This window comes from Cololabis saira, chromosome 3 (assembly GCF_033807715.1).
Source record: "Cololabis saira isolate AMF1-May2022 chromosome 3, fColSai1.1, whole genome shotgun sequence".
Classification (NCBI taxonomy): Eukaryota; Metazoa; Chordata; class Actinopteri; order Beloniformes; family Belonidae; genus Cololabis; species Cololabis saira.
Genome location: NC_084589.1, coordinates 48,182,256 through 48,206,271, shown reverse-complemented (window position 1 = coordinate 48,206,271; position 24,016 = coordinate 48,182,256). Strand labels below are relative to the sequence as shown.

Genomic DNA, 24,016 nt, shown 5'->3' with positions numbered 1-24,016 from the left:
CTTTCAGCTTTTCTGAGTTTGGCGGCATCTTTTTGACAAAAGCGGTAGTGCTTTACCAGAAAGAACACTACGTTTCCCATGAGCACCAGCGCGTACTGCCGGAAAACTCCTGTCCCGTCGTGTACATTTGTTTTGAGAGAAGACGGGACGCTTTTCTGTTTCACTAAGTGAACTGATTGAACGCAAAAAAAAGATGTTAAACTGCTGGAAAGGAACTGGAATTTACCGGGATACATTAAACAAGGAAGCCAGGGAGCGGTATATGGAGAAAATAATGATTATTAACGGTCTTGATCCATATGAAATCCCTACTAAAGAGTGCAGCTCCTCGTCGGAGCGCCACTCTTTAGAAGGATTTACTGACGCAGTTCTGCAGAACCCACGTCTTACTACCTTGTTTAGGAGTGTTTGGCAGCTGCTTTGGTAAATGTTTGATTCGCCATGTGTTTCAATGAATTAGTATAATAGTACAACATACAGTACATGTTTTGTATCCCTCTTACTTCTCTTTTCTTTTTTTGACTGCTTTTAAGAGGCTCCGAGGCGTGAGCAATATTTTTTTTTCCTCTGCAGCAAGAAATCAAATAGTTAATATTTTTTCCTCAACAAAATGAATCGTACTGCAGAGAGCTGGCCAACAACTGCGTTTAGCTGGAGAAGTGGGGAATAAAACCCGTTTGAATGATCCGACCCCGGTCTGTGTGTTTGTGGTTTAATAAACCCGTGTTTTGATCCGACGCCCGTCTGTGTGCGTGTTTGTTTGTTTACTGAGGAACGTTATGTTTGGTCGGACTCGTTACAGCCGCGATCCAACCGAGCCGACGACTCTTTTACTCTTTTAATTTGTTATCTCAGATAATTGGCCGGCCTCCGTGGTTCTGCCTCCAAGCAGGAAAGCGGTGAAAAGTTAAACCATTAACGATCTTTTCCCCACGTCTGTTGTGTGGAGCTGCTGCAGCCACAACACAGCAACGGGTTACCAGCTTCTGCGGAGCTGCGCTCCAAGCCCCGCCCATTTTCGTCTCGAGTACGAATCGGGAAGGAGGGGGAAGTGACGTATGCTGTAAAGCAGTCAAAGCAGTAAAAATGTGTAGTTTTTTAGTGTGGCATGGTTCCTACCATGCTCCTCAAAGTTACATAGTGCCAGTGAAGGTGATACAGACCCCTCAGACCATGACAGAGGTGTCATTAAACCTGTTGGAAGTTGATGTACCATCACAATGACTCTGGAAATATGATATTAAGGTGGAAAAGTTACATAGTGCCGCTTTAATTAGACAGAAGATGTCATCAATAAATCTGTACCATTTTAAGATTTTTGGCAAAAAAATATTGTGCTCAGGATTTCACACGAAGTTTTTTTTCAAAGTGACCCTCGTATAGATTTGTGTAATTCGGAGCACAAATAGAGCTGGTACCAGATACTTGTAAATAATATTCACCATTAAAGTTAAAGTAGTTTTTCTTCATGATTAAAGTAGCTAAGTCAACAATAAACGTACCCAGGGGCATGAGTAAGTCCTGCAAATACAACTTTTAGGATTCTCTACCTCCATCATGGGGAATATTAGTGTAGAGACTGGGGATGTCAAAGGTGACCAACAGAAGATCATCAGGAAGGTTAGTGAGGTTAAAGATCTTATTAATGAAATCCGTGGAGTCTCTAATATACGCTGGTAGTGTTTGGACATAAGGTTTGATATAGTGATCCACAAACTCTGACAAAGGTGATAGTAAAGCGTTCATCTGGGCCACAATAGGGCGACCAGGAGGATTTGACAAGCTTTTGTGCACTTTGGGTAGTGTGTAAAAGACTGGACAAACGGGATGCTGACAATACAAGAATTCACAAGAATTCAGAAATGCTCAACCTGAAATGCAACAACTTTATTCTTCAACTGTCTCGATACCAACTAACACAAGAGTACAGTCACAGTGCCCCCTAATGGTCACAGAGAGTAATGCATTTTTCAAATATACTACATAGATGAAGGGGAAGACCGAAGGTTCAGGACAAACTTTAAACCTCACAAATACAATCAACACTGGGAAGCACTTTTGACTTGTTAAAATCCCATCTTTTTGTCCCTCTTTGTAATTCCAGAACTCCCACGAGAAAATGTTTGTAAGGTGGAGGAGGACGGGGTTTTCAGTGACCAGCACCATAACCTGGAGAGGAGCTGCAGCCCGGACCAGGAGGAACCAGGGCATCCACAGACTACAGAACTGGAGGAAGACTCCAGCGGTCAGGAGATGAAGCAGGAGGACGTAGAGGTGGATGTCTCATTGGTCAATCTCGCTGATGTGAAAGTTGAAAATGAACCAGGACCAAACTGTGGCCAGCTGCTGTTGCACACTTCTACTGAAGCTCAAAACAAAGATGAGGAAGGGACTGAAAGTTTACACTCAGACTCCAGTAAAACTGCAGATCCGGAGCCAATGAGACGACACGGTGACCACGAAGATGCTGCTGTCCCGTCAGACAGCAACTTTAAATCAAAGCTGATCAGGACCCACATGGGGAAGAAGGTATTTTCTTGCAGCACTTGCAGGAAAGAGTTCAGTAAAAGTTGTAATTTAATGGATCACGTGAAGATCCACACTGGCGAAAGGCCGTACCTGTGCAACACCTGCGACAAAACCTTTACTACATTATCAAATCTTAAACGGCACATAACCACGCACACGGGCGAGAAGCCCTACATTTGCAAAACATGTGGAAAAAGTTACACAGAACGTTCCAACCTGGTGATTCACTCGAGGACCCACACCGGCGAAAAGCCGTACCTGTGCAACACCTGCAGCAAAACCTTTACTAATTTATCAGCTCTTAAAAGCCACATAACCACACACACGGACGAGAAGCCCTACATCTGCAAAACATGTGGAAAAAGTTACAGGCTACGTTCCACCCTGGTGGTTCACTCGAGGACCCACACTGGCGAAAGGCAGCACCTGTGCAACACTTGCGGAAAAACCTTTACTCAATCATCACTTCTTAAACGCCACATAACCACGCACACGGGCGAGAAGCCCTACATCTGCAAAACATGTGGAAAAAGTTACAGGCTACGTTCCACCCTGGTGATTCACTTGAGGACCCACACTGGTGAAAAGCCGTACGTGTGCAACACCTGCAGCAAAACCTTTACTAGATCATCATCTCTTAAAAGCCACATAACCACGCACACGGGCGAGAAGTGATATTTGTGCAAGACGTGTTGATGTTTTTAAAAAGAGGCTCAAGACCCATCTCTTTAATCAGGCTTTTAACTGACTCATTTAACTCTTTTACATTTTTTAAGCTCACCCTTATTTTTATTGGATCTTACTGCTCTGTTTTATATTTAGTTTATCCTTAATTTAATACATAACACATAATTTATTTTCATTGTTTTATCTTAATGTTTTATCTAAATATTTTAGTCGTTGTTTATGGTCTATTTTATACATTTTACTGTCTTATTCCTTTAGTTTTTAATGTCTTGCTTTTTAGACATACTTTTAGGATTTTACGTTATGTTATACTTTTTAAACTCTATCAGTGTATTTTATCCTGCTTTCTTGTAGCTTTTATCTCCAGTGTTTCCTCATGGGGAGCTTCCATGCTGGGAGAGACTCTGGCCTGCAGGGGGTCGTCCTAGGGGTGATTCTGGCCTGGATGGTTGTGGAGCTCTGCACCACGGCTTCACCGCTGTGGTGTGGACTCCTCTATCTGTCCGGGCCGGGATGGTCTCTGTGGGCCCCCCCCCCCCCTTTTAGCTGCGGGCTATGAGACCTCCTGGCCTGGACGGCTCCCTGTTACCGTTTCCTCACCTGGATCCTCTGTGCCTAGTGTCACAGCCCGGCTCATAGGCAGCGACAAGGAGGGAGACGAGACGAGGATGACAGTATAATAAAAGTAAATTTATTAACAAAAGATAATGAACTAAGATAAGTCAGTAATCAGTAGTGTGAGCATGTATGAATGTGTGGAAAAAACAACCAAAATCCAAACAGCAGCAGCAGCAGCCGTGCCCGACCAGACCAGAGAGAGAGCCAAGCAGGAGTGAAGCCTTTTAAATAGAGACCCACACCGGGCCCAGGTGTGGGTCATCACCTAATCAGGCGACCTCTCCACCCTGCTTCCTGCAAAGGAAAACACAGCAGCAGACAAAGCAGGGACAACTAGTGGATGGAGGGGTCGTCACACCCCCCCCCATAAAAACGGGGTTCCCACTGGAACACCGGAAAGGGCACAACTACATTTCACAAAAATTAAACACTTAACCACCGTCATTAGTTACATGAAATTAATAAATTGCAGTACAATTCATACTGACCAATTTTGTTGCCTTCCCCGGTCAGCAAACCAACCCCCACACTGCAACCCAGCAATTCCAGCGCCTGGAAAAGCATTTAAGAGCGACTGCAAAAAGGAAGACAGCAGACCGGAGAGATCAAACAATAAATGGCACAGTTACATGACTAAGAATAAGGTGCTCTGGATAGAGCATCAGCCACAATGTTATCAACTCCTTTAATGTGGCAGATATCTAAACAATAAGTTTGAAAAAACAAAATCCAACGCATTAATCTGCGGTTTGGACACTGTACGGACTGCAAGAAGGTTATCGGATTATGGTCTGTATAGACCACCAAAGGAACACTGCCAGAATCAAGGTACACTTCAAAATGCTGAAGAGCCCAGATAAGTGCAAGTGTCTCTTTTTCGATAACCGAATAATTCAACTGGAATGCGTTAAACTTTTTAGAGTAGAAACTCACGGGACGGTCAACACCACTATCATCAGTCTGAAATAAGACCGCACCTGCACCCACGTCACTCGCGTCTACCTGCAGTTGGAAGGGACGGTCCATGCGTGGAGCTGCGAGAACAGGAGGGGAACAGAGAATAGCTTTAACATTATCAAAAGCTTGCTGACAAGATGGTGACCAGATGTATGTCGTTTTCCCTTTCAGCAAATCTGTCAGGGGAGCTACCACAGTCGAAAAGTTTTTACAAAAACTGCGATAGTACCCCACAAGACCCAGAAAGCGCTGAAGTTCCTTTTTGGTTGCTGGCACTGGATACTGCCCAATTGCAGCCACCTTAGCCTGTACTGCCCGCACATTTCCCTGCCCCACTACCTTACCCAGGTAGGTGATGGTGGCCTTAGCAAACTCACACTTTGCTAGGTTCACGGTCAGGTGTGCATCAGCTAGACGGTTAAACAGCTTTTCAATACGGACCAGATGTTCCTCCCACGTATCACTGTGGATAACAACATCGTCTAAGTAAACAGCACAACCCTCCAGCCCAGTCACCACCAGGTTCATAAGGCGCTGGAACGTTGCCGGCGCGTTACGCAACCCGAAACTCATAACTGAGTATGAGAACAAACCAGAAGGTGTTATGAACGCTGAAATCTCCCTTGCCCTCTTGGACAGTGGCACTTGCCAATAACCCTTCAATAAATCGAACTTGCTCACAAACTGAGCAGAGCCGACCTGATCGACGCAATCTTCCATGCGCGGCAGTGGAAAAGCATCTGGTTTAGTGACCCCGTTTACCTTCCGATAGTCTGTGCAGAACCTGGGACTCTTATCAGACTTGTCTACCAATAAACAAGGAGACGCCCAGCTAGATGATGATGGTTCTGCAATGCCATTATTAAGCATGTACTGTATCTCTCCGTCCATCACCTTTCGCTTCTCTTCCGACACCCGGTAGAAACGCTGACGGATTGGCTGCGCCTCCCCCACATCAATGTCATGCTCGATTAAATTAGTCCGACTTGGTACATCACCAAACAGACACAGATAACCATTAATCAGAGCCGACAACTCAGCGCCCCTCTCCTCAGACAGATGACCAAACAGAGACTCCAGATTTTCCAAGGTTTCAGAGTTCTTTAACCTGCCACGCAACACACTCTCATCCGGTGGAGTAACCCCATCATCCTCTGGCACAGATAGAAATACAGAACTTCCCACAGCAGCAGCCACCGATTTAACAGACTCTTTCTGCCCCTCATCACTAGATGCAGAGACCTGTGACTCTCGAGTGTAATAAGGTTTCAGCAAATTTACATGGCAAAGTTGAGTTGATTTCCTACGCCGTGGTGTCGACAACAGGTAATTTAGGTCTGACAGCTGGCGTAAAACTGTAAACGGGCCAGTAAACTTGGCTTGAAAAGGGGAACTGGCAACAATGCAAGTACCTGATCACCAGGACTAAACTGACGGTGCTCAGCTTGGCGGTCATAAAGACGCTTCATTTTCCCCTGGGAAGAGGTTAACTTCTCCCTAGCCATCTCCCCAGCCACGTACAATCGGTGCCGAAAACCATTGACATAGTCAATCAAATTACCGGGTGGTTCTGATTGCCCCACAGCATCATGCAACAGAGTGAGTGGCCCACGCACTGTGTGTCCAAACACAAGCTCATTTGGGGTAAAACCGGTGCTTTCCTGCACAACCTCTCGAGCAGCTAACAGAAGCCACGGCAGCCCTTGCTCCCAGTCCTGATTCAATTCAACACAGTAGCCCCGCAACAGAGACTTCAGAGTCTGGTGAAATCTTTCCAGAGCCCCTTGGCTCTGAGCATGGTACGCAGAAGCCTGGTTATGTTTAACATGCAACTGTTTCAGAACCTGAGCAAACAAATGAGATGAAAAATTAGAGCCCTGATCACTCTGAATCACTTTTGGGATGCCAAAGGTGGAAATGAACTGCGTCAGAGCCTTCACCACAGACCTACCAGTAATGGTACGCAATGGATAAGCAGCTGGATACCTTGTGCTCTGACACATTACTGTAAGCAAATAGTTGCTACCAGACTTGGAACGAGGTAAAGGACCAACACAGTCAATAATCAGATGTTCAAATGGCTGCGCTATTGCTGGAATAGGGCACAGAGGAGCTGGTTTAATACTCTGATTTGGCTTCCCTGTCATCTGACATATATGACATGTTTTAATGTACCTGGACACATCCCTCTTTAACTGAGGCCAGAAAAAGTATCGCAGAATGTAATCATACGTTTTGCGGACTCCCAAGTGCCCAGACTGATCATGAGAAGCCCTCAGCACCTCACTGCGGAACTTGGAAGGAACAACCATCTGCCAGACCGGGTCACCAACAAAGTTTTCCCCATGCAGCAACCATTTCCTCACCAACAATCCATCCTGCAGCAAGTAACCATGTACTGCGCTCCTAGCCTCCTCAACAGTGAGAACTCGGTCAAACAACTGGCTCAGAGAGGGATCTGCCCTCTGCTCCACCAGCAGGTCACTGCGAGAAACAGACAACAAAGAGTCAGGGATGGCCACAGAGAAAATCTCACTCTCCCCTGGTCCCCCACCCTCAAGTTCAGGCTCAGACTCTGACTCTGCACGGCGCATAGCTCGAGTCACTGCACAGGCTGTAAAAACCTCAGGAAAGCATTGAGCACTCTCATCTGGTTTTCCTGTAACAGGTGAAGATGTTACTATGGGTGGAGGTGGCACACCATCAGCCCACACACGGCTACCAGCAAGGTCGTTACCTAAAATAATGTCTACACCCTCAATCGGCAGCGCAGGGCGCACACCCATGGTGACGTCACCTCGAACCAACCCACAGTTCAACACTAGATGATGCAATGGAACCGGCAACACCGTTAACCCCATCCCTCGCATCAGAACATAATCTCCTGTACTAGTTTCCTCAGAAAAAGGTAACACAGAGCTCACAATGTATGAATCAACAGCCCCAGTATCTCTCAGAATTTTTACCGGCACAGTGGCATCACTCCCCACCAGTGACACACAACCGTCAGACACAAAAGCTGAGAAATCCGCCTTATCCAAACTGCACTTGACTCCAGCAGCTACCTGCTGGGAGGAAGAAATGACAGGACCAACATGTTTAACAGAGGCAGCAAACGCAGCAGATTTAACCTTGGCACCACGCTTAGGACAGTCAGCTTTCCAATGTCCCCTGCCTTTGCAATAATTGCATATTTTGGTTGAGTCAAACTCTACCTGACCCCGTGCAACACGTTCTGGCTTAATGTTATCCAGGCGAGGACTGACTCCGTCCTGCCCCTTAACATGACCTGACACACGAAATTTACCATTTCCCCGGTCATCCCGAGAGTAATGCTCCCGGCTACCCCTGTGCGTAAGAGTATACTCGTCGGCCAGTTTAGCAGCCTCAGCAGCAGTCTTCACTTTATGCTCACTGATATAAACAGCGATATGACTGGGAACAGAGTTCTTGAACTGCTCTAAAACCACCAAATCGCACAGGTCATCAAAAGTGTTTACCTGCAAGGAAACACACCACCGGCTGAAATGAGTCACCAGCTCCCTGGCGAACTCAACATGAGTCTGCTTACCAGACTTTTCCCAGGACCGAAACCTCTGCCGATATGCCTCCGGCACCAACTCGTATGCCCTCAACACAGCAGCCTTGACAGTTGCATACACCTTACTTTCACCTACTGAGAGAGCAGAGTAGGCTTCCTGAGCTTTACCAGTTAAAACACATTGTAAAAGCAGTGTGCGATCTACATCTGACCACTCTCTACCCTCAGCAACACGCTCAAACAGCGAAAAAAATATATCTGGATCGCGCTCACAAAACTGGGGAACTAAACGCAAATTACTGGCAACATCAAAAGAACTAGATGCTGATCTAACAGGAGCAGCTGAAAGAGCATGGCCTGCACCAGCGCCACCTGAGTTCAGTCTACACGCCTCCACCTCCAGCCTTTTGAGTTCAGTCTGCAGCAGAAGCAATTCCCGCCTCTGTTCAAAAGTTAACCCAGCATCACCAGGCACAACAGATTCCACCACAGGACCGGCAGCCTGCAATTTACTAGGATTGATAATACCCACATCAGACAGATTAGCCTTAATAATAGCTTTAATGCTATCCTTACTCCGTTTGTCACTCACTTCCAACTTGAAATGGTCAGCAATCCTCAACAACTGATCACGTGTGTAGTACTCCAAAGACTCCCCTGATGGAGCTTTCAAAAAATCCTCCACACTAGCCATGGTTATCAACCAGCCCAATTACCTGTCCAAACACAGACTATGCAAACCAATGCGAAAGAAACCAAACTGCAGTGCTTAACCTGTAGCACACTGAGCGCACACAGTCCCCCCACAGCCAAAACGTCACCGTAGCCCCGTCCCTCTAACTGCCTAACCAGAATCTAGCTAAGCTCCTCCCTAGTCTTCAGGTATTTGGTGGTGGGTATTTACGCACTAAAGCCCGTCAGCCCGGCAACCACTAAATGGCGACTCACCTGCAGCTGCGGATGTGCCCCCGAGACAACTGCTCCAGCCACTTTCACACCACACTAACACCCCCCCAAACGAACTCCAAAGGGAATTCGCTCTTAAGCCTAACAGGGACAGAAGCAACAGCGACTTAATACGGCTGCGCACAGACAGGACCCCACAAACTCAGTGCCTAAAAAACACCAGCACAACACAGCCTGGCACAAAACAATCTCCTCAGAACAGACTTGGCTGCTTACCCAAACCAAAAAAACAGACTTACCACGCTAGTCAAACGTCTCCCAACAAAACCGGATGCACAACTCATTCATAAAAACGAGGTGCACCGCTAACTACAGCTAACGCTAATCTGACGTCACCGAATCAAATGGACGAGCCCCCACATGTCACAGCCCGGCTCATAGGCAGCGACAAGGAGGGAGACGAGACGAGGATGACAGTATAATAAAAGTAAATTTATTAACAAAAGATAATGAACTAAGATAAGTCAGTAATCAGTAGTGTGAGCATGTATGAATGTGTGGAAAAAACAACCAAAATCCAAACAGCAGCAGCAGCAGCCGTGCCCGACCAGACCAGAGAGAGAGCCAAGCAGGAGTGAAGCCTTTTAAATAGAGACCCACACCGGGCCCAGGTGTGGGTCATCACCTAATCAGGCGACCTCTCCACCCTGCTTCCTGCAAAGGAAAACACAGCAGCAGACAAAGCAGGGACAACTAGTGGATGGAGGGGTCGTCACACTAGCCATGTCTGCACCGTGTGTCTGCTTGTGTCTGTCTGTGTGTGTGCGGGGAGGGGGGGGGCATTAATACATTTTATGTTTATGTTTTATGTTATGTATATGTTTGTGGAAAGCACTTTGTGTTACATTTTTTGTATGAAAGGTGCTTTACAAATAAAGTTTGATTTGATTTGATTTGAACTAAGGTTTTAGCTGCAGAATTGATTTGCTGAGTCACATGAAAAATCACCCGGAGGAGAAGGCTGGTGACTCGTGACAAATGAAGCTCATGTTGTCGTCCTCCGGGGCCAGCTGTCCACTCCTGTCTGACCCACAGAAGAAGAACCCGCAGAAGTCCAACCACCACCTCCTGTGGCTGATGAGCCTAATCCCCTCCCCACAAGGGTTGCAGGTTCAACCCAGATTTATGCTTCTCCGTCAACTTGACGCAGAGGGAATGATGTGGTTGTGTACTTTTTTTTTTAAAGTTCTGCATTGAGTTTGTTTGAATCCATGATCCTTCTTAAAACTGTGTTATTTGTTGCTGTTGGTAACTTGCCGTCTCCACGGTGCAAATAAAGGTTTGTTAGTATTTGCTGAAGGTTCTTTAAACGTGGCAGTTTATTTTGTTCATCTACAAAGCCTCTCGCACATGTCTTTTTTCCCATCTGTTTCTTCTTCACTCACATTCTCTTTTGTAAAGTTAATCTGCAGCTCCATGTTGTTAAACTCTCTCCATCTAATCTGTTCAGAGGTTAGTCCAAGTTTGATATATTTACATGTTCAGTTTTTACAATGTTCCTCTGAAAAACATGAAGAATCTTCAGAGAAACGAGGACGAAAGACACGTCAGAAACAGAACAGCCAACCATCTGTCACCATTTTCTAAACTTTAATGTCTGCAGCATTAAACAAAAAACCTTGAAGATTTCAGAAGTCAGTGCAGTCAGAATGAGGAAATGAGTGTGATGTGGGAAACAAATCACGATACAATACGATATTGCGGTATCCAAATTTGCGATATATTGTGATGTTATACATAGTTCGCTGAAAACTGTAAAAGGCTTTAAGAATTTTAAATCTGAGCTGCGCGTACATCAGATTATCGTGTAATTCATGGGACAAACTAAGTCAAAACAATGTAATTCAAATGATCCATGCTGTGTTATTGTAACTATATAAGCTAAAGTTACAACATATCTGTGTACGTTTTTCATATTATTTAAATAATATGAAATTAACAATATTATTTAGTCACATGTATAAAATCAAGTTGTACTAGATTTACAACTCGTCTGACACATGATTTATTATAAAGCTGAAGTTGAGATCCGTGTTGAAGCTGCAGATCTGCAGGTTGGAGAGCAGGAAGAAGAGGGAGGATCATCGGGATCAGATTCCAGGAAGAGGACAGACTTAGGATTTAACCCTTTTATATCAGACATCCGTTTAGGAGTAAATGTCTTTTTACCTCAACTCATATTTAGTCAGAAATAATCATGAAAAATGTAATTAAGTTTTCATTTTAGATGGGTGAATCATTTTATTGTTTATAATTCTGGAATATTACACTCCATATGTAGAAAGAGCAGCAGTGCCCCCTGGTGGTGAGTTATAAAATCTCAACATAAACCCAAGTGTGAACAATCTATCGTAATAATAAAAACACAAATAAAAAAAGACTTTAGTGCATCAACAAGAGGAAAGTTGTTAGTGACGCAGATTATTGGTACAGCGTGATCAGTACAACCAGCATTTAGCTCAGAAAACAATGTGGAAAGAGAAATGTCATCAAATGAAGTTGAAAAGTGGAGATGCACTTTTGTTCTTTATCCTCAACTTCCTCAATCACGTCATTTTGATCCAGTTTGTTATTTCACTGGTCTTGGCTTCATCAAATGACACATCCAGGGACAGAAGCCGTGCATAGGTGTTCATCCTGTCCAGGTGTTGGAAGGTGAAGTGAAGCCGAAGCCATCGCTTCATCCACTGATCTGTTGGCACGGTAGGAAAACTGATAGGAATCCACTGTGTCAGGAACCATGGAGTTGATGTGGGTTAAAAAAAGATGATCTGCTCTGTTGGTCTCTGGAGAAGGTTTAATGAAAATGTCTCTCCACATTTCTAGTCCATGAAAGAAGGCAGATTTTATGTCCATCAAATGCAGTGTCCATTGTTTTTGATAACTTCCTGCCACAAGGAGCCTCAGAGACTGAAGCACAGGTTGGAGATGCCGAGACCACTTGCCTTCATGGAGAGGGACATGAATTATTTCATGAATAAGGACTAAAAATAATGTTAAAGGTATTTAGAATATATTGAATGATGCCATTAAGAAAAGTTCAAGACAGACTAATTATCCTTAATATTTAACCAATAACGATGGAGTCATTAATAATATGAATCAGGTTGTTAATAATTTTAACAGGTAATTTGTGAGTGTTGGACCAAAGCTGGCAGAAAAAATGTGTGATCCTGGATCAGCTGATGGATGGAAGGAAACATTAATAAGTAGAAATCCAGATTCAATGTTTCTCACAGCTGTGGAGGAGAGAGAAATCATAGATATTGTAAGTAAATGTAAAAACAAGGTGTCAACTGACTGTGGTGATATGACAATAGTCAAAAAGGTTATTGATGGATTGTTAACTGACATACAGCTGTAATCAGTGGCTCAGAACTGGGGCATTTCCACAAAAAAAAAATGAAAACTGCAAAAGTCATCCCACTGTACAGAACTGGAGACAGACACCAATTCACTAATTACAGGCCTGATCTTTACTCCCAACATTTTCTAAGATCTTAGAAAAAGTATTTATTTACAGATTGGACAAATTAATGCCAATCAAAAGGCCACGCCCCTAATTACACATTAAACTTCTTGCTTTATATAATTCCAACGTGCCACAATACGAGGAAAAAGAGGCTTCAAACCCCTGCAGAAAACCTGTGGGTGATTCATGCATGAATGAACCGTCATTCTGAGTTTGGGGGTTAGTTTGGGATCTTTATTCCCTCTAGTGGTTAAATGTTGGAAACTGCAGCTTTAAATGAGTCTATTTATTGTATATCTATATATTTCACACCAAAATCAGTTTGATAGTTTGGTAGTTTGATTAGTTGGATATTTAAATGTTTTAATGTCTCAAAGACTTACCATGTGTATTATTTTGAAGCCCATTGCAATAAATGTTTCTTAAAAGCATAAACGCTTTATGACAAATAAAAATATTTTTTTTTATTTATTGATATTAACAATCAGAAGCTTATCATATAAATTGCGTCAGCTCTCATTGTGTCGGAAAAAATAAAACTCTTTCTAAACCTTCTTGCTTGTGTTGTTTTCTCAGATGTAAATCACTTTGGACACCCTAGGCCGGAGGTCAATGATCGACTTTGTTGTCGTTTCATCTGACCTTCGGCCGCATGTCTTGGGCACTCGGGTGAAGAGAGGGGCTGAGCTGTCAACTGATCACCACCTGGTGGTGAGTTGGATGCGCTGGCGGAGGAGGAGGTTGGACAGACCGGGCAGACCCAAACGGATTGTGAGGGTCTGTTGGGAACGTCTGGCCGAGCCCTCTGTCAGGGACATCTTCAACTCCCACCTCCGAGAGAGCTTCTCTCGGATCCCGGGGGAGGCGGGGGACATCGAGTCCGAGTGGACCATGTTCTCTGCCTCCATTGTCAACGCGGCGGCTCGAAGCTGTGGACGCAAGGTCTCCGGTGCCTGTCGTGGCGGCAATCCTAGAACCCGGTGGTGGACACCGGAAGTACAGGATGCCGTCAGACTGAAGAAGGAGTCCTACCGGGCTATGTTGGCCGGTGGGACTCCTGACGCAGTAGATAGGTACCGGCAGGCCAAGCGGGCCGCGGCTCGGGCAGTCTTGGAGGCAAAAACTCGGGTCTGGGAGGAGTTCGGGGAGGCCATGGAGGAAATTCTGGAGGACCGTTCGGCGCCTCAGAAGGGGGAAGCAGTACTCTGCCGGCACCGTTTACGGTGAGGGTGGGGAGCTGTTGACCTCGACTGGGGACATTGTCGGACGGTGGAAGGAATACTTCGAGGATCTCCTTAACCCGACTGACATGCCTTCCACTGAGGAAGCAGAGAGTGGGGAATCTGAGGCGTGCTCATCCATCACCCAAGCCGAGGTCACCGAGGTGGTTCGTAAGCTCCTCGGTGGCCGGGCACCGGGGGTGGATGAGATTCGCCCTGAGTACCCCAAGTCTCTGGATGTCATAGGGCTGTCTTGGTTGACACGCCTCTGCGACATCGCATGGAGGAAGGGGACAGTACCGCTGGAGTGGCAAACCGGGGTGGTGGTCCCTCTGTTTAAAAAGGGGGACCGGAGAGTGTGTTCCAACTACAGGGGGATCACACTTCTCAGCCTCCCCGGGAAAGTCTACGCCAGGGTACTGGAGAGATTACGGCCAATAGTCGAACCTCGGATTCAGGAGGAACAATGCGGTTTTCGTCCCGGTCGTGGAACACTGGACCAGCTCTATACCCTCCGCAGGGTGCTCGAGGGTTCATGGGAATTCGCCCAACCAGTCTACATGTGTTTTGTGGATCTGGAGAAGGCATTTGACCGTGTCCCTCGTGCCATTCTGTGGGGGGTGCTGAGTGAGTATGGAGTCCGGGGCCCTCTACTAAGGGCTGTCCGGTCTCTGTATGATCGAAGCTGGAGTCTGGTTCGCATTGCCGGCAGTAAGTCAGACTTGTTCCCGGTGCATGTTGGACTCCGGCAGGGCTGCCCTTTGTCACCGGTCCTGTTCATAATCTTTATGGACAGGATTTCTAGGCGCAGCCAGGGGCCGGAGGGGATCCGGTTTGGGAACCTCAGGATTTCATCTCTGCTTTTTGCAGATGATGTTGTCCTGTTGGCTTCATCAGACCGGGACCTCCAGCATGTGCTGGGGCGGTTTGCGGCCGAGTGCGACGCGGCAGGGATGAGAATCAGCACCTCCAAGACCGAGGCCATGGTTCTCCATCGGAAAAGGGTGACATGCCTTCTCCGGGTGGGTGGAGAAGTCCTGCCTCAGGTGGAGGAGTTCAAGTATCTCGGGGTCTTGTTCACGAGTGAGGGAACAATGGAGCGTGAGATTGACAGACGGATCGGTGCAGCGTCCGCAGTAATGCGGTCGATGTACTGGACCGTCGTGGTGAAGAAGGTGCTGAGTCGAAAGGCGAAGCTCTCGATTTACCGGTCAATCTACGCCCCTACCCTCACCTATGATCATGAACTTTGGGTAGTGACCGAAAGGACAAGATCGCGGATACAAGCGGCCGAGATGAGTTTTCTCCACAGGGTGGCTGGACGCTCCCTTAGAGATAGGGTGAGGAGTTCGGTCACCCGGGAGGAGCTCGGAGTCGAGCCGCTGCTCCTTCACATTGAGAGGAGTCAGCTGAGGTGGCTTGGGCATCTGTACCGGATCCTCCTGGACGCCTCCCTAGGGAGGTGTTCCAGGCATGTCCCTCCTCCCTAGGGAGGTGTTCCAGGCATGTCTCACCGGGAGGAGACCCCGGGGAAGACCCAGGACACGCTGGAGAGACTATAGCCCCTTTCACACAGCCAGTTCGAGGCGGGAACGTTGCGCCTTTAAGCCGCCTCGCTGTTCTGTGTGAAAGTCACGGAGGCGGAATGGGGGGGCCAAGTGGCCCCACCAATAAGCCGGCAGCGGAGGTAGTCACAGAGCCGTCACAGAGACGAAACGGGGTCTGTGTGAATGACACAGCCGGCATGCCGCTGACATGACGGTCGGACTGACGCTGTCGTCACGCCTCTGATTGCGGAACGCCGGCATGCTGTGTGAATTTACAGACGGGAGCGGCGTTATGCCGGCGTTGTATGGTTCTGTGTGAACCAACAAAGGCGGCGTATTGGCAGGACTTCTTTACACCAATATTGCGGAATCTCTGTGTGAAAGGGGCTAATGTCTCTCGGCTGGCCTGGGAATGCCTCGGACTCCCCCCGGAAGAGCTGGAGGAAGTGTCTGGGGTGAGGGAAGTCTGGGCATCCCTGCTGAGGCTGCTGCCCCCGCGACCCGGGAACGGATAAAGCGGGAGAAGATGAGTGAGTGAGTGAGTGAGTAAATCACTTTGGATAAAAGCTGCTAAATGACAGAAGTAGTAGAAAACCAGTGATGAAAAGAATGTTGTATGCATTTTGTTCTAATTACTTTTGTTGGTAAATGAAATACTTACTGTAAACTGCGTTTTATTGGGTTCCTGCCCACATGGGTGTTGATGGCAATGAGAAAGCAGACAATATTGCTAAAAGAGCATTGAAATTGAGTAGTGAGGTAATTATGGAAATTCCTTTTGGTAAAAGTGAAGCAAAATCATGAATTAGAAAGGCAGTGAGGGATTCATGGCAGAAGGTGTGGGACAACGGGGTAAAAGGGAGACATTTTTATAACATACAGAAGTCAATTAACGTGAAGGTTTTCAAAGGAAAGTGTAGGAGAGAGGAAGTACTCATTTCTAGATTAAGATTAGGTCATACTAGTTTAAAATCAACTCTGTATTTAATGTCAAAGTCCGTGTCTGATAAATGTGATGAGTGTGATGTCACAGAGAATGTAGAGCATGTGATTCTTAAATGTGGCAAGTATGAGGTAGAAAGGAATGCTTTAAGAGACAGGATGTACGAGCTGGGACGGGAATGGAGTTTAGTAGGTTATTAGGGAGGAGTGAGGTGATGAGGGATTGTTATAAGGAAATCCTTGTCTTTCTTAAAGATGCAGGGATAGATAATAAGATTTAAATGTGGTTATCTTATTTTATTTAGGTATTTCCTTTTTCCCCCCCTTTAAGTTAGACTGTAACCTGGTGTAATAATGATCCTGATGTTACACACTCCGGTACAGCAGGTGGCGGTAGAACCTAATAACGTTGGTTGTGATCCGCCATTAAACCTAGAGAAGAAGGAGAGGACGGTTCTGTTGTTTCCTTTCTTTTTCCTCTTCAACAATGTCTAAGGTGAATCATCTGAGAGAGTTTATCGGTCAGCGACTAACAGCAGCTGCTGTAGAAATATTGTCAGTGTTTGAAAAAAGCATCTTGGAGTATGAAGAAGAGCTCGACCGTCAGCGCAGACTGTTGGACCTCGCCTGGAAACCTGAAATCAGACTCCACAGAGTCGGTACGTAACCCTGGAAAGTTGAATGAATGAACACATGAGTATGACTCCTACAAGATCCCTTTGTTTCCAGTTAAAAGCCGTGGTGATGAAGCAAACCAACTAAATGGGAAACTCCCCAGCTCAAGCAGCTGCTGATGTGGGATTCGGAAACATCCCGAACTAACTTCTTGTTCTGTTTACTTGGTGCTGCCTTTCATGCTCCATTCAGACTCTGGACCAGACTGAGATTTCAGACTTTACACTTAATCCTTTATTCTGTAGAAAAGATATAGATCACCGTTTTTTTAGATTCATTTATTCAGCACAGTATAAAAACAGAACAAGTAACATACAAATGTAAAAGAGAGATTGGTAATGTGCTAGGCTGAGGCAAAAATCCCAAGGGGCTTATACGAGGCCTCTACCTGTAAAATACAGCAAAAGATTGTACAAAGATTTAAAATATGCAGAATACATGATTGCAGTCTAAAAACAAAGACAAAGCAAATAAACAGCAGCATGAATAGAATACATGGTATCTACATGATTAAAGAAAAAAATAACCAATCTAGAAATATCATTAGGTAATCTGATCAATTAAATGTGTCCTGAGCTTACGTTTAAAATGATTGAATGAAGTGGAGGTAGACGAGATTGCTGTAGGTGTTCCATAACTGTATCTGATGGAGAACTGACACAAACCAGTACGGAACTTCAGGAGATTTAAATGATTAGCCTGTCTTGTATTAAAATGGTGCATATCACTGTTGAACTGAAAACAATATTTACATGGCAAAGAAAATGAAACTGGAAGGGACAATACTTTGAAAATAAAATTGCAGGTTTGATATGTATTTAACTTAAAGATGGGTAAAATATTGAGTTGTTTGAAAAGAGGGGCAGAATGAGCAGACCAATTACTGTGTGTGGCAATCCTGCACAATCTTTTTTACAACATGTGAAGTTCATGAAGATGTGTGTTGTAGCTAGCTCCCCAAATAATATTACAGTAAATGAGATATGGATATATCAAGCTATAATAAAGAGTTGGGAGACAATTTTCATTCACCAAACTACGGAATTTGCCAATAATAACAATAGATTTAGATATTTTTTACAGACATGGTTGATGTGGTTTTTCCAGCTTAAACTTTCATGGATAATTACACCAAGGAAGATTGTGGATATAACCTGAGTGAGCGGGTCATCTCCTGTAGACAGACCGGTGTTAGATTTACAATATATTTTATATTGTGATGCAAAAATAATAAAATTTGATTTTTTTTATATTCAGTGATAGTTAATTTTAAACCATTTTGAAATGTTTTGTAAATCATGTTTGGCCTTTCCCATTAGAGATGAAAAATCATTATGTGAAATAAATAAGTTTGTATCATCGGCAGAAAGTACAGGAAACAAGGAGGACGAGGCTGCGGCCAAATCTTTTCTATGAATCAAAAACAACAGGGGCCCTAGTATAGACCCCTGGGGGACCCCGCATTTTAAGGCGGCCCTCTCTGATGATTTACGGTCAATGATGACAAATTACTGACGGTTATGAATATAATTGAAAAGCCACACACGAGTGATTCCAGCAAATTCATAGTGTAGTAATTTTTGAAGAAGAATATCAAAATTAACTGTGTCAAAAGCTTTGGATAAATCAAGAAAGATTCCCAAAGTGTATTCATTTTTATTGATTGCAGTGTGAATTTTATCAACCAATTGAATTATAGTCATTTCTGTAGAATGATTTTTCCTAAATCCATATTGGTGTTTATACAGTATATTACAGTCTTGCAAATGTTTCATCATTCTGTTATAGACCAATTTCTCCAGGATCTTTGAGAAACATGGGAGAACAGAAATGGGCCGGTAGTTACTAAATACACTATGGTCTCCAGATTTGTAAACAGGGACTACTTTGGCAATTTTGAGGTCATTGGGTATTATTCCAGTTTCTAGAGATTTGGTGAAAATATGGGTCAAAGGCTTAGCAATTGAATGTCTAGTTTTCATAATTAAGTTAAATCTGACCTCGTCATGACCAGCAGCTGAGTCTTTCAGGCACATAATTATGTCCAAGATTTCCTTCTCTGTAGGAGGCTTGAAGCTCTGAATAGAAGGATGGGAACCCGTCAGAAACTCAGATGGAGACCCGGCTATAGGAGTTATCCTTTCTGAAAGAACTGTACCAATATTAACAAAATAATTGTTAAAAACATATGCAATGTCAGATGGATCAGAGTAGACTCGATTTTCATCAACAAATTGAGATGGAAGAGTGGCTGTAGACTTATTCATATTTAGAAGCTGGTTAATGACTCCCCAGGTAGTTTTTATGTTATTAGAAGCCTCATTGAATTTGTTGGAAAAGTTCTTTTTCTTGGCAGTTCTAACAAGATGATTATAATTGTTACGAAATGTCAACGTGAATCCGTGCGTGGAATTAACAAGACCGCAAAAATTCATATGTACAAAGCTGTGCGTACGCCCAAATCCACGCAGTTTTCTCTGTACATCACAATCAGCGTGGAATTGAGCGCACATGCGGGAGCGCAAAACTCCGCCCTGACGCATGATCATGAGTATAAAACAGCAAGTGCAAATCGGCCAAATAAACTTTAGAAATGGCAAAAGCAACCAAAAAGAGAAGATTCACAGAGTGTGAGCTGGAAACGCTTTTAACAGAGGTGGAGGCCAGGAAGACCGTCCTTTTTGGCTCCCTGTCCTCTGGGATAAATACAAAGAAGAAAAAAGGCGAGTGGGATCTTGTGGCTGTGTCCGTAAACGCTGTGGGGTCGGAGCACCGCAGCCCACAGGAATTAAAAAAGAAGTGGTCGGACATAAAGATGGAGGTAAAGAGGAGAGCGGCTGCACACCGGCGAAGTGCGGCCATGACGGGTGGTGGAGCAGGAACGGAGGCGCTCACCCCTTTTGAGGAGCGCGTGTGCGCAATCGTGGGTGAGACCGTCCTCACAGGATTCCTATCTGTCCCTGAGGGCGACTCCGTCTCATTTGAGCAGCCAAATGAAGGTAAATTAACTCCAAGTGTACCATAACCCACAGTGAAGTAAACTTATTTATGCTTGCATTGAAATAATAGACTCGAGTGACTGAAGTGATATTGTTACAATTTTATTCAGATGATGCCGAACCGGGAACCTCGGGGGTCACAGCCTCCTCCCTCCCATCTGAGGAACCCCGCGCCACCGCTGCCTCCGATCCTGAGGCCCGTCCGACCGGCCTCATGCTGACGCAGGCGGTCCTGGATATTCACGACAGGATCAGTCGGGGAATTGACCAACTAAATGCAACCATGTCACGCATTGCTGACTCACTGGAGCAGATCACTACTAAAATAATACAATAATAAAACGTTAAAAAATGAACCTTGACTGAGTTTCCCATCTATAGTGTGTCAATGACACGTTGTCGGGCCCGAATGGCAGCTGCATGAGGTTGCACAAGGGGGGGTGCTGGCTCTGGCTCGTTTGCCGGCTCCTCCACCTCTGCCAGTGGGACGCCATGGCGGTGCGCCAGATTGTGCAAGGTGGCACAAGCAATAATGATGCGGCCCACCTTGTCGGGGCGGTACAGCAGCATCCCCCCGCTCCTGTCCAGGCAGCGCCACCGACATTTCAGCTGCCCGATCGCTCGCTCTACAACAGCTCTAGTGATGGTATGAGCGTGGTTGTAAGCGAGTTCTCGGGCAGTCTGGGGGTTGGTGAGGGGGGTCATCAACCACCCCTTCAGTGGATAGCCGCTGTCACCTGATGGGTTGTCAATAGACACATTAATGAATAGAATAGACTTCATTGATCTCCCAGAGGAGAAATTCAGTCCTGCAGCAGCCGAAACGCACACACACGCTCAACGGTCTATACAACTAAATTAAAAAATGGAAATAACCAATAAATAATAACTGAAGAACTGTGAAGTGGCTTTATTTTCGACATTGTAAGCGATCACTTACCAAGGAGCCATCCATCCCGCACCCTGCCAGCTTGGAGCCTCATCCCCATCAGGCTGTTGGCGAGGATGAAGGAGTCGTGGGTGGAGCCAGGCCACCTTGCCACAACATTTGTGAAGCGCATCTGTGCGTCACATATGATCTGCACGTTGATGGAATGAAAGTTTTTGCGATTGACATACGCAAATTCATCCACCGATGGCGCCTTTATTGCAATGTGTGTGCAGTCAATCACACCGATTACATTAGGGAAACCGGCAATTGCTGCAAATTGCGTTTTAATATTTGCAAGGTCAGCTGCACCATACGGGAATCTGATGTACCTGCCGAACTTGCGGATGATCCCGTCCCATACAGCTGGCATTGCACGGCTCAGTGCGGACTGGCTTATTCCTGACCGGTCTGCCAACTCGCGCTGGTAGGACCCGGTAGCCAGGAAACCAAGTGTGGTCAGCACTTGCAGGGGGACAGGTAGTGCGTGGCTCCTCCTTGTGCTCCTCTCCAAACTGGGACCCAACTCAGCACAGAGTTCCAAGAGGATTGCTCTTGGAAATCTGAAACGGCTGACCAGCCAGTCATCATCGTGGGCCAGTAAATCAGTGTGGTCCCTGAAGATGCGCTCCCTCCTGATTCTCCCATTATTGCAGTCGTCTACCACGAGCAGTACTGCCATTGTGATTTGCACAGGTTACGTTGTCCTGCGCCGACCTTTATATGTTCAGACCATGTGGTTAATTGTGTAATTGGTGCAGTTCCACCCGTGTGTCACTTATTTGATGATTGGGGACTGTCGTGTCCTTCATGTGGTCGTGAACTTATTGTTGACGTCACGTTTCCTCATATTCTGCACTTCACTGCATCACCAGTGAGTGTCGCCAACGGACAGAACCTCAGAAAAGTGCGTGTAACAGCCTTGATGTGTGAGTGCCGGACCGCAGCTTTCTACGTTCACGTCATTCTTTGTACATCCGACCGTGAGCGTTGAAAGTGGCGTACACACGTTTTTTGTGCGCCGCACTCTTAGTACATAAGGCCCCTGGTTTGCTTTTTTGCTGACAAGAGGAAAGCACCTGTTGAATACAGAGTTGAAAGACTTGAAAAATAACTGATATGCTTGTTCATCATCATCATGGGTGTATCCATCATCCCATAGGATGTCATCAACCTGCATCTCAAACCGGTCAACATTTATTTTGTTATACACTCTATAACTTAGAACTAGAACTTGTAAGATGTGAGATGACACTGGCAAAAAACACGATTGTTGGAGGATGTTCATATAGGTGTTCATATGCAGTACTTGTATTTAGATCGTTATATATGACGGCGCGGAAGAAGCCATTTCTAGAACAACAACTCTATTCTTCAACTATCTCGATACCAACGCAGTAACACAAGAGTACACTCACAGTGCCGCCTAATGGTCACACAGAGTAATGCACTTGTTTTCATATACTACATAGATGAAAGGGAAGACCGAGGGTTCCGGACAAAGTTTAAACCTCACAAATACAACCAAACAATCAACACTGGGAAGCACTTTTGACTTGTTAAAATCCTATCTTTTTGTCCCTTTTTGTAATTCCAGAACTCCCACAAGAAAATGTTTGTAAGGTGGAGGAGGACGGGGTTTTCAGTGACCAGCACCTGGATAACCTGGAGAGGAGCTGCAGCCCGGACCAGGAGGAACCAGGGCATCCACAGACTACAGAACTGGAGGAAGACTCCAGCGGTCAGGAGATGAAGCACGAGGAGGTGGATGTCTCATTGGTCAATGTCGCTGATGTGAAAGTTGAAAATGGTGAACCAGGACCAAACTGTGACCAGCTGCTGTTGCACACTTCTCCTGAAGCTCAAAACAAAGATGAGGAAGGGACTGAAAGTTTACGCTCAGACTCCAGTAAAACTGCAGATCCGGAACCAATGAGACGACACGGTGACCACGAAGATGCTGCTGTCCCGTCAGACAGCAACTGTAAATCAAAGCTGACCATGACCCACACGGGGAAGAAGGTATTTTCTTGCAGCACCTGCAGGAAAGAGTTCGGTAGAAAGAGTATTTTAATAGAACATATGAAGATCCACACTGGCGAAAGGCCGTACCTGTGCAACACCTGCGGAAAATCGTTTAGACAATCATCAACGCTCAAGAACCATAAAATGATCCACACGGGCGAGAAGCCGTACCTGTGCAACACCTGCGGAAAATCGTTTAGAAACTCAGCAACGCTCAAGGAACATAAAATGATCCACACGGGCGAGAAGGCCTACATCTGCAAAATATGTGGAAAAAGTTACAGGCAACGTACCAGCCTGGTGGTTCACTCGAGGACCCACACTGGCGAAAGGCCGTACCTGTGCAACATCTGCAGAAAAACCTTTACTAATTTATCGTATCTTAAACGGCACATAACCAAGCACACGGGCGAGAAGCCCTACATCTGCAAAACATGTGGAAAAAGTTACACAGAACGTTCCACCCTGGTGGTTCACTCGAGGATCCACACCGGCGAAAGGCCGTACCTGTGCAACACCTGCGGAAAAACCTTTACTGAATCATCAGTTCTTAAACGGCACATAACCACACACACGGGCGAGAAGCGATTTTTGTGCAAGACGTGCAACAAAGGTTTTAGCCGCAGAATTGATTTGCTGAGTCACATGAAAAATCACCCGGAGTAGAAGTCTGGTGACTCGTGACAAATGACGTTCATGTTGTCGTCCTCCGGGGGCAGCTGTCCACTCCTGTCTGACCCACAGAAGAAGAACCCGCAGCAGTCCAACCACCACCTCCTGTGGCTGATGAGACTAATCCCCTCCTCACAAGGGTTGCAGGTTCAACCCGGATTTATGCTTCTCCGTCAACTTGACGCAGAGGGAACGATGTGGTTGTGTACTTTTTTTAAAGTTCTGCATTGAGTTTGTT

The 24,016-nt window shown here is 45.6% G+C and overlaps 2 protein-coding genes across 2 annotated transcripts in view; one reads left to right on the top strand and one right to left on the bottom strand.

The window, feature by feature from the left end:
- Positions 1–24,016, top strand: part of LOC133440725 (zinc finger protein 585A-like) — a 40,883-nt gene that overhangs the window by 15,109 nt on the left and 1,758 nt on the right. The window contains exons 3-9 of the mRNA XM_061718043.1: positions 2,558–3,189; positions 4,963–5,139; positions 7,460–7,520; positions 19,809–20,153; positions 20,264–20,382; positions 20,637–20,840; positions 22,885–23,668. Coding sequence (XP_061574027.1) covers positions 2,558–3,189; positions 4,963–5,139; positions 7,460–7,520; positions 19,809–20,153; positions 20,264–20,382; positions 20,637–20,840; positions 22,885–23,668 — 2,322 coding nt within the window. The remainder of the gene's footprint in view (positions 1–2,557; positions 3,190–4,962; positions 5,140–7,459; positions 7,521–19,808; positions 20,154–20,263; positions 20,383–20,636; positions 20,841–22,884; positions 23,669–24,016) is intronic.
- Positions 20,243–21,347, bottom strand: LOC133440456 (putative nuclease HARBI1). The gene is made up of 2 exons (XM_061717716.1): positions 21,094–21,347; positions 20,243–20,890 (listed from the first exon to the last, which is right to left on the bottom strand). Exons 1-2 carry the CDS (start codon positions 21,212–21,214, stop codon positions 20,529–20,531), a joined length of 483 nt encoding a protein of 160 aa, XP_061573700.1. The 5' UTR covers positions 21,215–21,347; the 3' UTR covers positions 20,243–20,528.

Excerpts from the sequence above, each read along its gene's own strand:
- LOC133440456 (XM_061717716.1), bottom strand. The coding sequence starts at position 21,214 with ATGCGCTTCACAAATGTTGTGGCAAGGTGGCCTGGCTCCACCCACGAC. Across the intron at positions 20,891-21,093 it reads GCGGGATGGATGGCTCCTTG|GTGACAGCGGCTATCCACTG; the intron begins GTAAGTGATCGC and ends ACAACCCATCAG.